Genomic DNA, 14809 nt, shown 5'->3' with positions numbered 1-14809 from the left:
CCGGCATCCAGAGGGCTTCCGGAGCCCAGGGAAGGCCATATTCACCCTCCCAGAGGGTTGAGGAAAGCTTCCGGAGCCTGGGGAGGGCGAAAAATAGGACTTCCAGAATTTCGGAAACGGGCGTTTCTGGCCTCCAGAGGGCCTCTGGAGTCTGTGGGAGGCCATTTTCACTCTCCTGGAGGCTTGAGGAAAGCCTCCAGAACCTGGGGAGGGTGAAAACTCCCCCTCTGCAAGGGGTGGGGGGTTTGCACACACATGGGCAGGTGTGTGAGATGCATTGCATTGTGGGTGTGGATATGCACATGTACTACCATGCGCACACGCACAACTTCAGCACGCAAGGACAAAGAGGTTTGCCATCACTGCCCTAGCACTATAAAAATGATTAGACACCTGTCAACCACTTGGAGACAAAGCAAACCTTAATCAAACAGGAGATTCTAAATACAGTTTCCAAGGAGATTCAAATTTCCCAGACAATACCTGAGATGCTATCTAGATAACTTCTAGGACCGATTTAAGAAAGAGTTGAGGTCATCAAGCAAGTCAGTGTGCTCTCTAAAATTGCTCCCAGTGAAGTCTACCTTCTTTCAGGTGCAAGCAACAGTAAAGAGCAAATAAAAGTACTGTTACACCTATGTTCTGTTTTGAATTCTTCCTCTTGGATATCTGTCTCATTATTTGACTGGCAGAAGCTCCCTTGTCTTGTCAGCGTTCACAAAAGTCTTCTGTATCAGGAGGATTTGTCCCATAATGGTTCACTTCTTTATTCTGACCAATCCTGAACATCACCATTTCAAAAATTTTGCCCAAGCTCTTTCGGAAAACAAATATTCAGCAACCAAAATTGTTTAGACCAATCTTTATCAGTCATTTTTTATATCTCTCTCCTCCATTCTGCCTGGAATTTAAGTTTCCATCTTAAGAGTTTTTACCCAGTGCAACTTCTAGGAAGTTTAAAAACCTAACACCCAAATGTAATGTTTAGTATTAGACTGGAAAACAATCAAATGCATGCATGTTGAATAGCCAGATTTATTTATGTTTAAGGTTAATTAAATGTAACTGTGAAAGAGTCACATTTATCTTTTGTCTTGGACTCACTTATTAATATTTGGAGTATAGTCCCAGATATTGACAAAGAAGACCAAAGCCTACTTCTTGGTAAGATAGAAAAATATGAATAGACAGCATCACCACCAGAAGGATTCGTAACAGGTTGACTAACTACCCTCAACATGTAGTCCTCAGTAGAACTACATGTACATGGAGCGAAGCATACAAGGTTCTATTTTAGGCCCAGTTCTCTTCAACATCATAGTAAATGATTTAGATGAGGGGATAGAAGGGGAACTCATCAAATTTGCAGACAACACTAAACTGGGAGGAATAGCCAAGCTTTTAGAAGATAGGTTCAAGATTCAGAAGGAAATTGGGCCCTATCCAACAAAAGGAAATTCAGTGCTGAGAAAAATAAGGCTTTACACTTAGGCAAGAAAAACCAAATGCACAGGTATACAATAGCAAGTATCTGGCTCTATAGCAGTAACTGTAGGAGGGATCTAGGAGTCCTAGGGTAGAACCATTTTAATGGGAGGCAACAGTGTGCTGCACCTGTCAAAAAGTCAATGCAGTCCTAGGCTGTATCAAGATCACATGAAGTATTAGTATCACTTTATACTGCACGTATAAGATCGCACTTGAAATACTGTGTCCAGTTTTGGTCCCTTAATACAAAAAGTGGCTGAGACTCTAGAAAGAGTACAGAGAAGAGTACAAAGATGAGCAACAAAGATGATTAGGGGATACAGTCTAAACCATACAATGAACGTTTGCAGGAACTGGGAATGTCTAATCTAATGAAGAGAAGAACTAGGTATGACATAACAGACTTCCAATATTTAAGGGGCTGTCACAAATGGTGGGTGGGTCAACCTATATTCTACAAAGCACCTGAGGGCATGACAAGAAGAAATGGAATGGAAGCTTAACAAAGAGAGATCCAATCTAGAATTAAGAAGAAATTTCCTTTCAGTGAGAACAATTAATCAGTGCTTCAAAAGTTGTGGATGCTCCATCACTGGAAGTTTTTAAGAAGAATGGTACAGTTGTCCTGGGGTTGGGCTAGAAGACATACAAAGTCCTTTCCAATTCTTATTCTGTATTCCACTCAACGATCAAAGGTGGCTCTCAGAAAAACATCTTTTTCTTAATGTAAAGTGTAAATTTATTCATTATAATATAGTTTTGTGTGTGGCCTAATTATTCATAATCCCATTCTTTAAATACCATGGCTAAGCATGATGTATAAAGTACATGTATTGGTTCCACCAAATCTGCAACACCAAATATGGCTCAAAATACCTTGAATTTGAAAAGTTGCATACTGTACAATGTACAATAGTGCATTCTTATACCAAGGATTTGCAAACCCAGTTCATACTCTGTATATTGTACGTAATGAATTTAAATGAGAGTAAATATAATAAAGTATGGAGAAGCAGTATTGGCATATTTCTGTTTTAAAATATTTATATTTGAAATATAATTAAAAGTTTCAAAGGCTACCATACAATGGAAAATCAATACCTGTATTTGATAACATTTCAGATCAATTAGATTAACTATGTTATCATATGAACAACAAAAATAATATTGTTCTGGTAAATTTTAAAAAATTAAGCCAACTTCAACTTTTAGAACATGTTGAAACTCACCTGCATAATTATTTTAGAAAGGGGACAAAGGCATGCTACAATCACCCCAGAACTTGTTAGGCAGTATTTTCTAATATGTTAATATAGTATTAAAACATCCATTGAGGATCAAAAGAGCTTAATACATTTCAGTAGTGCCATAAGAATAACACAGCATATTTTAACCTAGATGTAGGATTATTTTAATAATCTTTCAAGAAGCCAATAGTTTAAGTTTAAAAGCATAAATTATTTCATTTAACTGACAGCTACACAGACTTCCTTGAACAGTCGTGGGGTGTGAAGGTCTTTCTCTTATATTCATACTCTAATATCTGAATCAAAAACTCAGAAATGTGGTTTAATCCAACAAAAATATAAAACCAGCAAGCAAGATTTCTCTCAATTATGGACAGATGGGTCCAATCTACATGAATTTAACCGCACCTTTATAATAATTACACATATTGGACAGAATTGGTGCGTGGAAGTATTTCAAATATCAGGGGAAGGTATTTCGTTTTAGCGGTTTAACTCTTTACCCCGTTTAAATTTGAACAACTTTCAAAATAGAAGCGTCTTGCTGGAAACACGGGCAAACTATGCCGTTTCATTAAAAAAAAAACCACTGGCCAAACGCGGTATTTATTCTTCCCTAGAAAGCATTTTTTTAAAAAAAAAAATACAACTGGAATTTTCCCCGGCAGCCAGTTCCACTCAGCAGAGATGCCTTCTACCGGCTCCGTTGCTCAACGGTATGGAAAGGAAGGGAGCCCCGCCTTCAGAGCTAGCGGGCAATCCTCGACTATACCAAGTGAGTCCCGGGAAAGAGAAAGAAACGGTTAGGTCGGAAGTTAACGGTGTTTTCCTCCAGGATAGAGCAAAAAAAAACAAAAACGTGCAGTGATCTCACCTGTGCCGAAGATGTGCCTGAATACATCGGATTTGTTCATCATAATCGCCTTTCTCGCAGCCGGCAACAGTAGGATCTCGGGCACCGCGAACATTTCCACTCATCATAATAAACGCCGCAAACAGGCCTAAGCTCTCTTGTTTATTTTCCGTGGTCTCTAAGCTACAAAATTTGTTCCCGGCATGCAGCACGGCCAGTTCACGACTCTAATTCGCAAGCCAATCATCGACGAGGTGAAAGCCACGCCCCCCTCCGTACTCTCAAGCAATCAAGATACTGTACCGTAAAAGAAAGTGCAATCGGCTTCTATTCCAACGTAATTAATGAAAGAAACCGGGGCTCATTTCAAAGATGTTAAATAAAGGTAAGTCTGATTTCAGTAGCAGCTTATTCCATAGGCAGTTACTCGGAAGTCAGCAGTAGCAAATTTAGTCTAGTAAGTATGTTATTGGATAAAATAAATTACATTTAAAAGCAACTACATTTAATTGGATTATCATGTTTGTTTAATGCACATGGCTTGGTGTGGTGCTTTGAATTTGAAGCTAAATTCAAGGGATTTAGCTTCCAATTAGCTTCAAGGGTTGTTACTTAATTTGTATGCATTATTATTAGGCAGAATCATCTAGGTCTTGACTAAATCACGTATTAGTCAAAAAGATGTCAAAAATGCGTTAAAAACTTAGCTAAATCTGAACTTGTCAGCTAGGTCTGTGACAGCTTGAAAAAGCTGAACTTCGACTTGTTTTTATCTTAGAAAACCTGCACACGATATCATATTCCCTTTGACAGTATATAGGATTCAGATTATTGTTAATTTTATGGATTTAGATGGAATGCTATAATAAAAGAATTCAGATTCCAAATCATTTAGTTATCCTTGTGACTGAACATGTCCTTTTCACCACCCGTCTCATAATCCTACCTTTGAATTGCATTCTTCTGTGAATTCATGTTCTATTTGCTAATGGATCAAACTGCTTGACTCAGAACATTGCAAAACATTCAGTCCTTGTGCAGTTTGCAAGCCTACACTATTATAAAACAACAGCGGCTGAGTCCATAATTGCAGTAAACCATGGTTGGTTTAAAAGTGGTTTATTGTGTGTACCACTGTGGGTGGGTTTTCACCATGGTTTAAAACCACAGTAGCTGGATTCACATAGCATGTTAAACCACAACAGGAAAGATGTGTTAATGTTAACTACAATGTGTAAATTGGACATCCTTTACATTTATTTTGCAATGATTTTAACAAGTAATTAAAATATAAGGAGATAGACTTCATTCCTGAACTTTGTAGAATAATGCTCCAAACTCGAGTATAATTGAGGTATAAAAAAATAAACATGAATCTTTATTACTTTTCCTGTTGACAAAAGTTAAATTTGAAAAGTGTGAGAAAGTAAGATGAACTGAAGTAAAAATAATAAGTTGCAGAAATGTCAATTGTTTAAAAAAAAGTATGAAAGATAATAGCATTGACAAAGCTCTTATTGTTTTCAGTTTACTATCTTTTTTTCTTGATTCCTCCAAAACAGGGGTGTCAAACTCGCGGCCCACAGGCCAGATACATCACGCACTGGCCAACCCCACCCCCGGTTTAGCGAAGGGGGAAAAGGTTGCGATACGTCACGTGACTACAATGTGTTGTCCCAAGTTTGAAACCCCTGCTCCGAAACATAAGTTACATTCAAAATATGTTGGAGTCAAGGAACTAGGTTAGTTTATTACTATGTTTATTCATGAGAATCCAGAATCAAAACAAAATCTAGTCCTGTCAAAGATGAAAAACTAATGACTATCTCCTGAATTTTAACTCAATTTCTATGGTCCATCCCGTTTCTATTTCCTCTAGGAAAAGCACTTCTGATCAAACTAAAAAAGGTCTGCATCTTGAACATTTAAAAAAAAAACACCACTGAGGAAATTCTACTTAATTACTTCATCCATTGATTTATCTATTTTATACTGTTTTTCCTCTGAAAGAGAAGATAAAAGCATTTAATATTGTTACACAAAAACAAATACACTAATTTCACAAGTCTGTTATCCTGAAATACCTTAAATATTTCACAAATAACAGAGAATAAAAATGATACCAAACTTATTTAGTCTGGTATAATACTGGTAGTTACAACATTTGTAAGATTTAGTAACAAGAAATAATAAAATTCCAAGTAAACAACAAAGTTCAGTGCACCAAGGACTCCTCAGTAATAAAATTCCTCAACATTTTAGGCAAATGTCAAATATATTGTCTGTCTGTCTGTCTGTCTGTGTATATATAATCTCTATACACATGTATCTCCATTCCAGCAATCATTGTACTACTAGACTATGCATATAAATAGGTAAATCAACCATAAACCAAAAGGAAAACAAAAAAAGAAACCTAGGCACAACTGAGTAATTCATTAGTAGCCCAATATTCACAATTTCCATTTCCTAAGCCCTCCTGATCTGTCCAGTTACAATGGCTTCATACTGAAACTGAGAAAAGAAGGTAATATGTCAAAATAGTCCGGAGATTAGTCCACTAGAAACAATTATCTTTCCAATGATTACTGTAGCTCTGAAATGGTCTCATCATAATCTCCAACCAACCTAGATCTTAAAGATTTAAACATTTTACTATAGCATAGTAGTTGTAATTCTTCCACAACATTCATGGAGTACAGTATATCCGGTGAGAAAAGTGTTATATATCTATCCTTCATCAGTTGGGAAAGATAAATACATATAGTATATAATGTGGGTTTACAGACCATACTAAGGCATTGTGTGTTTTTTCTTTTGTTTTGGTCTAATGTATTTTGTCAACAATTATGATTTATAAACTTTAAGGGTATTGGAGGCAATATTTCACATACAGAAGTATGTTGGGATTGTATTTCCAAAATAATAAATGGAGCCACAAGGAAAATAAAGTCTAATTGGGGGAGGTTTTGCTTCTAATTATAACCATTCTTCATAACCTTGCTTACCGTAATCACTATTGCTATTATTATCACCAAAAGTATTATAATCATTGGAAGGAGCCCCAATTGCCATAGAATCTGTGATCTATTCAGTGTAGTGATACAGTGAGTGAGAGGTCAGCAAAAATTATGTTTCTGTTGCAGTGCTTTTAGAAGTGTTAGAAGTGTATATAAACATATCTAAAATTATTGAATGACAATAAACATGTTATCTCATTGTTTGGCCCATATGTGCTTGCAGTCTGTCCAACTAGAGGTATTAAATGGAGAAGACTATCAATGAGATTACATTGGCAGCTTGTAACTATCATATATTTTTAACTGCAGAACTAAATTTAAATAATATATAATACATTTGGAATATAACATTGGAATACTAACTTGCTCAGTCAATGTTTTCGGGTTGTAAGGAATGTTAGATATAAAGCTATATTTGAAAATCATATGAAGTACATTTTACTTATATAATATATACTGTAGGTATATTGGATTTTCAAAGAATGTTTTTAAAAGATTATTATTCTTTCTAAGCTGGTATGTTACAGTTCAAAAATACCTTATTACATAAGCTGTGGACATGTCTAGTACTGATTTCTAATTGGTTAGACGTTATTAAAATGGTTAATCATGTTCTTGGATGGAAGTTAAGGGTCAAAGTGCTTTTAAACTATAGTCCTCAACATTTAGAATGTTTCAGTTTATATAGAACTTTGGCTATATATTGTCTTTGAATTTTCCTGAAAAAAGCAAGTATATATTACTGGATATTTATGTAACAGACATTAAAAGTTGGCTTATTAAAAATCATCATTTCACAGCTTTTGAACTAGCTTTATACTGAATAAGAGGCAAAAGTAGATAATATTCCTTATAGTCTGGGTTCAGTTCACTGTTTTAAAATTGAATGGTAATTTGTGTTGGTATAAAATTAAGAACCTGACATTATAGTAGATGAAAAAGTGATTTTTAAATTTGACAGTTTTGTTAATGATGTTTTCTATTTCCAATTATGTCTATTTTTTTTCCTGGTTTTTAGAATTTGTTCCTTTTTTAACGTTCCTAGTGTTTTGTTATTTCTTTTTCTTTTTTATCATGTACGGTAGTAAATTTTATAATAGCTTTTGATCTATATAGTTTTAAATCTTACTTTTTCTGTTTATTATTCATTTTAGAAGGTAGAAACAGTATTTGTTCTGCTCGGATTGTCTCACACATTAGCTTTTTTCAGGATTTCTCAGTGATACTCAGTGTGGTATAATCAAACCATCACTAAATTCCTTCTGTATCCTAGATACATTCATAGTTCATTTGATTCTTGAAATTTGAACTCATTTAAAGTAAATACATCCTGACTATGTCTCAGTTAACCTCAAACTACAGTTACATCAAAGCTGCCTAATGAAACAACTGCCTAATGAAACAGATATTGTAGGAAAAGACCAAGACTTTCTTAGTATGCTGCCATTTTCACTGAGCAGTTGGTACTACAAAAGGCCCTGAAGTCATGGATTTCATCTCAGGCCTTTGGCAAGGATGGATTGATGCCCCTTTTCTTCATTTTCATCTTTCTATCTGGGTGTATTTTCTCTGTCATCTTTGTTCCTTTTATTTTGTGTTGTTTGGGAGGGGGTTGCATTCTTATTTTTAGATGTTTTTAACAACTGATGAACTGCACAGGGTTGCTGGGAGTCAGGTGGCACATATATTTAATAAATTTCTCATAGTGAGATTCAGATTACCAAAGATTACCTTTTTGCAAACATTATTACTTTTTTAATATTGCAGTTTTGGGGGTTTATAACACTAGATCCTTATAAAACATCTGAAACTTAAAATTAAGACCAACAGGCCTTGCTCAACTAATTTCAATTCCTGTTTTTATCAAAAGCAAATTTCTAAGTTGTGCAAAAGGCCCATTTTTCCGATAACCATATATTTGATGTTTGTACATCAGAAAAAAGCAATTATTAATATCAAAATACCAAACTGAAAGAATGTGTTTCCTTGTATTGAAATGTATTAAACTGTAGATGTTGAATCCAATATGCTAATTAAGATAGCATTCAATGAATGGACACTAACAAAAAGAAGTTTGGCCTTCATTTCCCAAGAGAAAGAAGGGAGGAATTTTCTAACTGTATTATCAGGGTTGTCAAACTTGATTTCATTGAGGGCCGCATCAGGGTTGTATTTGACCTTGAAGGGCTGGTAGGCATGGCTGGGATGGGTGTGGGTGGGTTGGGCATGGCAAGCTCGACTCGTGTCAGGGGCACCTGTGGTGGTCTGAGCGGAGCTGGGTGGATCCTTTACTTTACTTTACTTTATTTCAAATTTCTAGACCGCCCCCTCTCCCAAAAGGGACTCGGGGCGGTGTACAGTCAATGGAATACATAAAAAAGAATACATAAATACACAAATACTTAGATATTTAAATACTTAAATACTTAAATGGAGGAGGTTATAAAAACTGTACCTTCAAGTAAAGCATTTAAAATACAATATTTAAAAACAACCCCTAAAAATACCCCAAAGAAATTTAAAATAGTTACCCCAGAAATTCCCAATTAAAAATATCTGCCAGGAGGTAAGATAAAACTATGAGTGGGCCAAGCCGGCTAATCGAAACAGGTGAGTCTTTAGTTTTTGTCGGAAGGAGCGGAAGTCGGTGGTAGTTCTGATGTCGGGGGGGAGGTCATTCCAGAGGGTTGGGCCCATCACAGAGAAGGCTCTACTCCTAGGCGCCGCCTGTTGGCATTGCTTGGTGGATGGCACCAGGAGGAGTCCCTCCCTGTGAGAGTGAATTGGTCGCAGGGATGTGTGCGGCAGGATGCGATCCCGCAGGTAGCTAGGTCCTGTGCCATGGAGCGCTTTAAAGATGGTGATCAACACCTTGAAACGCACCCGAAAAACCACAGGCAGCCAGTGCAGCTCGCGCAGGAGAGGTGTTATGTGGGAGTACCTAGTACTCCCCGTGATGGCCCGCGCGGCTGCATTCTGGACTAGCTGTAGTCTTCGGGCGCGTCCCAGGGGAAGCCCCATGTAGAGGGCATTGCAGTAGTCCAGACGAGACGTCACCAGAGCATGAGTGACCATGCGTAGGGCATCCCGGTCCAGTAGGGGGCGCAATTGGTGCACCGGGCGAACCTGGTGGAACGCCCCCCTTGCCACGGCTGCCACATGGTCGTCCATCGACAGCCGGGCATCTAGGAGGACGCCCAAATTGCGCGCCCGTTCCACAGGAGGCAATTGCTCGCCCCCTATGGCCAGTGATGGTGTCAGCTGGCTGAACCGAGGTGCCGGTAACCACAGCCACTCAGTCTTGGAGGGGTTGAGCTTGAGTCTGTTGTCCACCATCCAGACCCCGACGGCTTCCAAACACCGGGACATTGTCTCCAGTGGAGGAAGGCGAGATCAGGGAGAGCAGCTGTGATGGCCTCTTGCAGCCTTCTGCCAACAAAAACAGAGCTTGGGAAGGGCACACACAGGCCTCCCGAGCTCCATTTTTGCTGGCAAAGGCACCACGGGCTGGTCCTTTGCTGTTTCCAGGGCAGCCCCATATGACAGATCTAAGCACCCCATGGGCTGGATCTGGCCCGTGGGCCTTGACTTTGACACCCCTGCTGTAGATGTTTTGCAGGAGGTTCCTTAGACATGAAGGAAAGTGGAGCCTCTGAGACTTCATCTCTACTTTCATTATCAGTTCCATAAGTACTAGAGATGGAGGAGTTGGAAGAGTTTTTGGGGGAGGGAAGTGATATGGAAAATAATCTGGATTCCCATGTGGGAGAAGCTGTAATCCAGGGGGCAAAGAAGCAGCAAAGCATAGAAAGTTTAATTAGGAGGAAGATGGCTAAATAAAAGTTCCTTCCTAACTATTCCGGGAATATAATTGTAGTGATGCAAATACAGTTAGTTCTCGATTTACGACCTTAATTGAGCCCAAAATTTTCTAAGTGAGGCAGTTGTTAAATGAATTTTGCTCCAATTTACAACATTTTTTTCACAGTTGTTAAGAGAATCACTGCAGTTGTTCAGTGAATCATGCAGTCATTAAGCGAATCTGGCTTCCCCCATTGACTCTGCTTGTCAGAAGCCAGCTGGGAAGATTGCAAATGGTGATCATATGGCCCTAGGAAAGTTCAACTGATGGGATCCAGGAGAAAAGCTTTTTCTGCCACTCTGCCCTCCCTCTTGAACAACAAACCACTTGAGGTAAGATCTTGTAGAGACAGGGCTGGCAGAACTAGCAGGAGGAGTAAAACAAAGGCATCAGCCTAGAATCATTACATAGTCACAAATGAAGTAAATCCAACCCATCTTAATTGGAAGTGAACATTATCTAACATTATCTAACAGTAACCAGGTGCTGAGCTTTAGTTGAGAAACTACCTGTGCATAAATCAGTTAAATTGTACCTTCAAGTGTGGATCTTGTTTTCATGCCTGACCCCACCCTTTTCGACCTTCTGTAAAGGTCTTCAAACCTAGCTCTATAGATTGGCCTACGGCTCAGACAGTAGCAAGTATCCGCTATCTTAGCTATTTCTTTATTAATTTTAATGTATTTATTATCTAACTGTTTTAATCTTTTATAATATAGTTTTATCAGATTGCAAGCAGCCCAGAGTCTTGTGACAGCAAGATGGGCAGTGAATAAATTTAATAAATAATAATAAAATATCACATGAAACAGTTTACTTGTCTAGGAAAAGCAGGTAGAAAGGAATTTGGATAAAGTACATGGATTTTTGCATGGTGGTATTTTAATGTTATAAACCACCTGAAACCTCTGTTTATGAGTTGAGCAGCCATATATAAATCAATCAATCAATCAATAACATACGAGAGGAATAATTGCTTATGGCAGAAATCTCTTTCTCACATAATACAAACAGAAAAGACAAGTGATTTGTATAATAACCATAATTATTATTTCAGAATCACCTCATCTTGATTCTGTGAGCAAATTTATCATACATCTTTGGACAAGGTGATAAATGGAATTAGTTTGTACAGTTGATAAAAAAAATATTTACAGTATAGTAAATACTGCTTGAGAAAGACTGAAACAAAACTAGGGTAGATTTTGTGCAATTGTGGATATTGAGAGGATGTAAACCCTGCTGTGTCTAATAAAGTTTATTCCTATTAAAAGTTTTAATTCTATAAATATTTACTTGGACAAAAGCCTCACTGAATTCAGTAATTTATTTCTAAATAAATATTCTTTTCTCACCACTTTGGTAATATTGCACTCTGTGTCTCCTCTAGCTGAGGCTTTGCAGTTGGCTTCTCTTAGCACTGCACTCTTCTGGAGAGGAAGCTCTGCTTTTGTTCCTAAGTTCTGTTGGAGCCACTTTCCCATCTTAGGTGTTGTAGCCTCGAGTGATGTGCCTCAGTGCTGTATTTTAGTCCACTGAAGGAATGTGTGTGTTTGTGGGCACCCACGTGCACACTGTCACAGGTTTTCACTGTAACTCAGTAGGCTTGCCTCATCTTTTTGGAATAATTCTTTTTGAGCATAATGGGAGTTATTTTATACTTGATATGCACAGATTGTATTTCAGAGTTCAGCAACACTTGAATTGGAAATTACTGTGACTTAAGGTTTTTTTTTTAAGTAATTATATTTTAGCCTGACAAATAATTGTTTTAACACGATATCACTATGACATTGGATACCTTGGAGATTTCTCAGTATTTATAGAATGATTGAAAGCAGCTGTTAACTACTATAAAGCAATGACATGAGGTTTTATGCATCTGTGGTGATGATATAATTAAAGCTAGGAAGTTTGAGAAAATAACCCTTGAAACAATGCTTGATTTTCTTAATACCAAATGTCTCGGTGGTTCACTAAATTATCTGAAGAATGACACAATCAGAACAAAGAAACAATGAGTAATTTTAAATACTGTATATTGAGATGCAAGCACTATTATTTTAATTTTTTGTTAACAGTTTAGACAAAATAGTTAAGACAATAATATTGGCTGCATATAAAACACAAATATGAAACAATAGTCAGGGGACATAGAGACAAGGACACAGTTGTGTTGCTGGGTGCCTCCCAAAATTCACAACCTTGGCATTCTTTGGAGCCTGATGGCTTGGAGCTCAATATTGCTGCCCTTGCCTGTTTACTTACCCTCTCCAGGCAAACAAACACTGAGAAGAGTAGAACACCTTTCCTTCATCTTTCCAGCTTTCTGTCTTTGAGAAAATATGTGGATTATGTTTAAGCAGAGAAAGTGGATAAACAATCATATTTATTACTCGCGGCCCACAGGCCAGATGTGTCACATGCTGTCTTCGCCTCTGCCTAGTTTAGCGAAGGAGGGGAAAGTCCCGATATGTCACATGATGCCACCATGATGACATGAGTTTGACACCCCTGCTATAAAGAATAGATGGTGGCAATGACCAAACAGACTTCTCCCCACAACTGGGTGAGATGCAACAGTAGGGATTATAGAGAAAAGTCTACAAATGATACTAAGTGGGGAACTTCCATTTGGAGGAGCCAGAAGGGACAACCCACTGCATGTCTGGGAGTGTATGTGTGCAAGTGAATGCCCCATTAATGGAAAGATGTTAGGATTCTACCCCAAAATCAAATCCCAAAATTAAATTTAAATAACAGATACAGGAAATCTTAAGTAAGCTCAACTTTGGCTCAACTTTGATCCAACTATATCGCTCCTGACGGGTTTTTTATTTGGGGTATTTTAATTGCATTCAATTTATTTAGGGGTTTTTAAACATTGTGTTTTTACTTGTTTTTATCTATCAGTTCACCTCCTCCTTGTATATGTCGTGTATATGTCTTGGTATATGTTTTGTTATATGTATGTCGATATATTTATTTCCTATGTTTTGTTGTACGCCGCCCCAAGTCCTTCGGGAGAGGGTGCGGCTAAGAAATAAATATATTATTATTATTATTATTATTATTATTATTATTATTATTATTATTATTATTATTATTATTATTATTATTATTAATTTGGCTTCCAAAAAGCCCACCCTTTTGTGAGGCTGTTTATGAAGTGTGATGAGAGAAGTCTGCTTGTGAAAACACATTTGGGTGTACAGTTCCATGACTATAATAATATTGCAGTAAACATGCATTTTAAAACCTGAAGAGCTGAACTTATAGTTGAATGGTAAGAATCCTACGTACCAAATCCCTTCCAATTGCTAGATGTTGATATACAAAAACTCACGAGAAAGAATACAGTGAAGGAAGGTAAACTGCAAGCATATATAAACATGAGAACACAACATTGCCAGATGGATGGCTATAGAAATTGATATAAACATATAGGAACATATAAATCTTTATTGAGAATAGCTTGGATAGCAGTAAATTTTGAATCCGCACATAGGTGGGGGAAAAACTAGGAATGGGGGGGGGCTGTTTTTGAGAAATCCCTTCCATGTGAAAATATTACGGAAATATTGTCTACATGGGGAAATGCTGGTGATCTCAGAAAAGTAATGGGGATTATGGGATTCTATTGGGGGGGGGGGAAGAATTCTGCAGGGAAAATGAAGAAAGAATTCATAGATATCAGGTTATCTTCCCCTTAGCACCATCTAAGTAACCAATAGGTACGGTAGCCATTCTGATTGCAGTTAAATATAGCCAATTGGAAATAGCCAGACTGGGTGAAAGTAAGTGGAAAAACTGATGAATTCTCCCTCCCTATCTCAGTTAAAGTGCCACTTCTATATTGGCTCTTCTGTTTTTTTTTTCTGGAACCCAGAAAATAAATAGCTCTGCTACCTGTATTTTTAGAGACCACTTGGGATTTTTAACCTTACTTAAAGCTGTTGCCAAGATTTACGAAGAGATAGTCAGATAGCAAATAGACAAAGAATGAAGTGTGAATGACTAGAATAATAGCTGGAATGATGATGAATCTGTAGCAAAGCAAGTTTGCAGTTCGACATGCTATATCCTTATTTCAGAATGCAGTGATTTAGAGAAATTGAGATATGCATAATTTTACGGATTTGTAATTTCTTCAAGGCCAAGCCACAGTCCCCACTAAAACAGCACACCTCTGATTTTATATTGTTTCTGCTGGCACTGTTACAGATCAGCTATGCCCTTGTCTTTGTCTAACATTGTAAACATGATTTTTAAAAAAACAGTAAGTGCCCAAATCTCTATTTATTCCTTTCCAACATGAGGCCTTGAAGTTCTCTCGAGA

General features: G+C 37.4%; 1 protein-coding gene and 1 long non-coding RNA gene across 4 annotated transcripts in view; one reads left to right on the top strand and one right to left on the bottom strand.

Annotated features, from left to right (window-relative positions):
- KIZ (kizuna centrosomal protein) overlaps nt 1-3759 on the bottom strand; it is a 73500-nt gene extending 69741 nt beyond the window's left edge. Inside the window, exon 1 of the mRNA XM_081950503.1 lies at nt 3610-3759. Within this exon, the coding sequence (XP_081806629.1) occupies nt 3610-3716 (107 nt within the window). The 5' untranslated portion in view covers nt 3717-3759. The remainder of the gene's footprint in view (nt 1-3609) is intronic.
- Nucleotides 3760-3835: 76 nt separating this feature from the next.
- LOC309390770 overlaps nt 3836-14809 on the top strand; it is a 100192-nt gene continuing 89218 nt past the window's right edge. For all 3 annotated transcript variants that reach the window (XR_014175176.1, XR_014175177.1, XR_014175178.1), the window contains exon 1: nt 3836-3973. This is a non-coding gene — a long non-coding RNA (uncharacterized lncRNA). The remainder of the gene's footprint in view (nt 3974-14809) is intronic.

This window comes from Natrix helvetica (genome assembly GCF_964273705.1).
Source record: "Natrix helvetica genome assembly, chromosome: 4".
Lineage (NCBI taxonomy): Eukaryota > Metazoa > Chordata > Lepidosauria > Squamata > Natricidae > Natrix > Natrix helvetica.
This window is presented reverse-complemented; position numbering and strand designations above follow the sequence as displayed.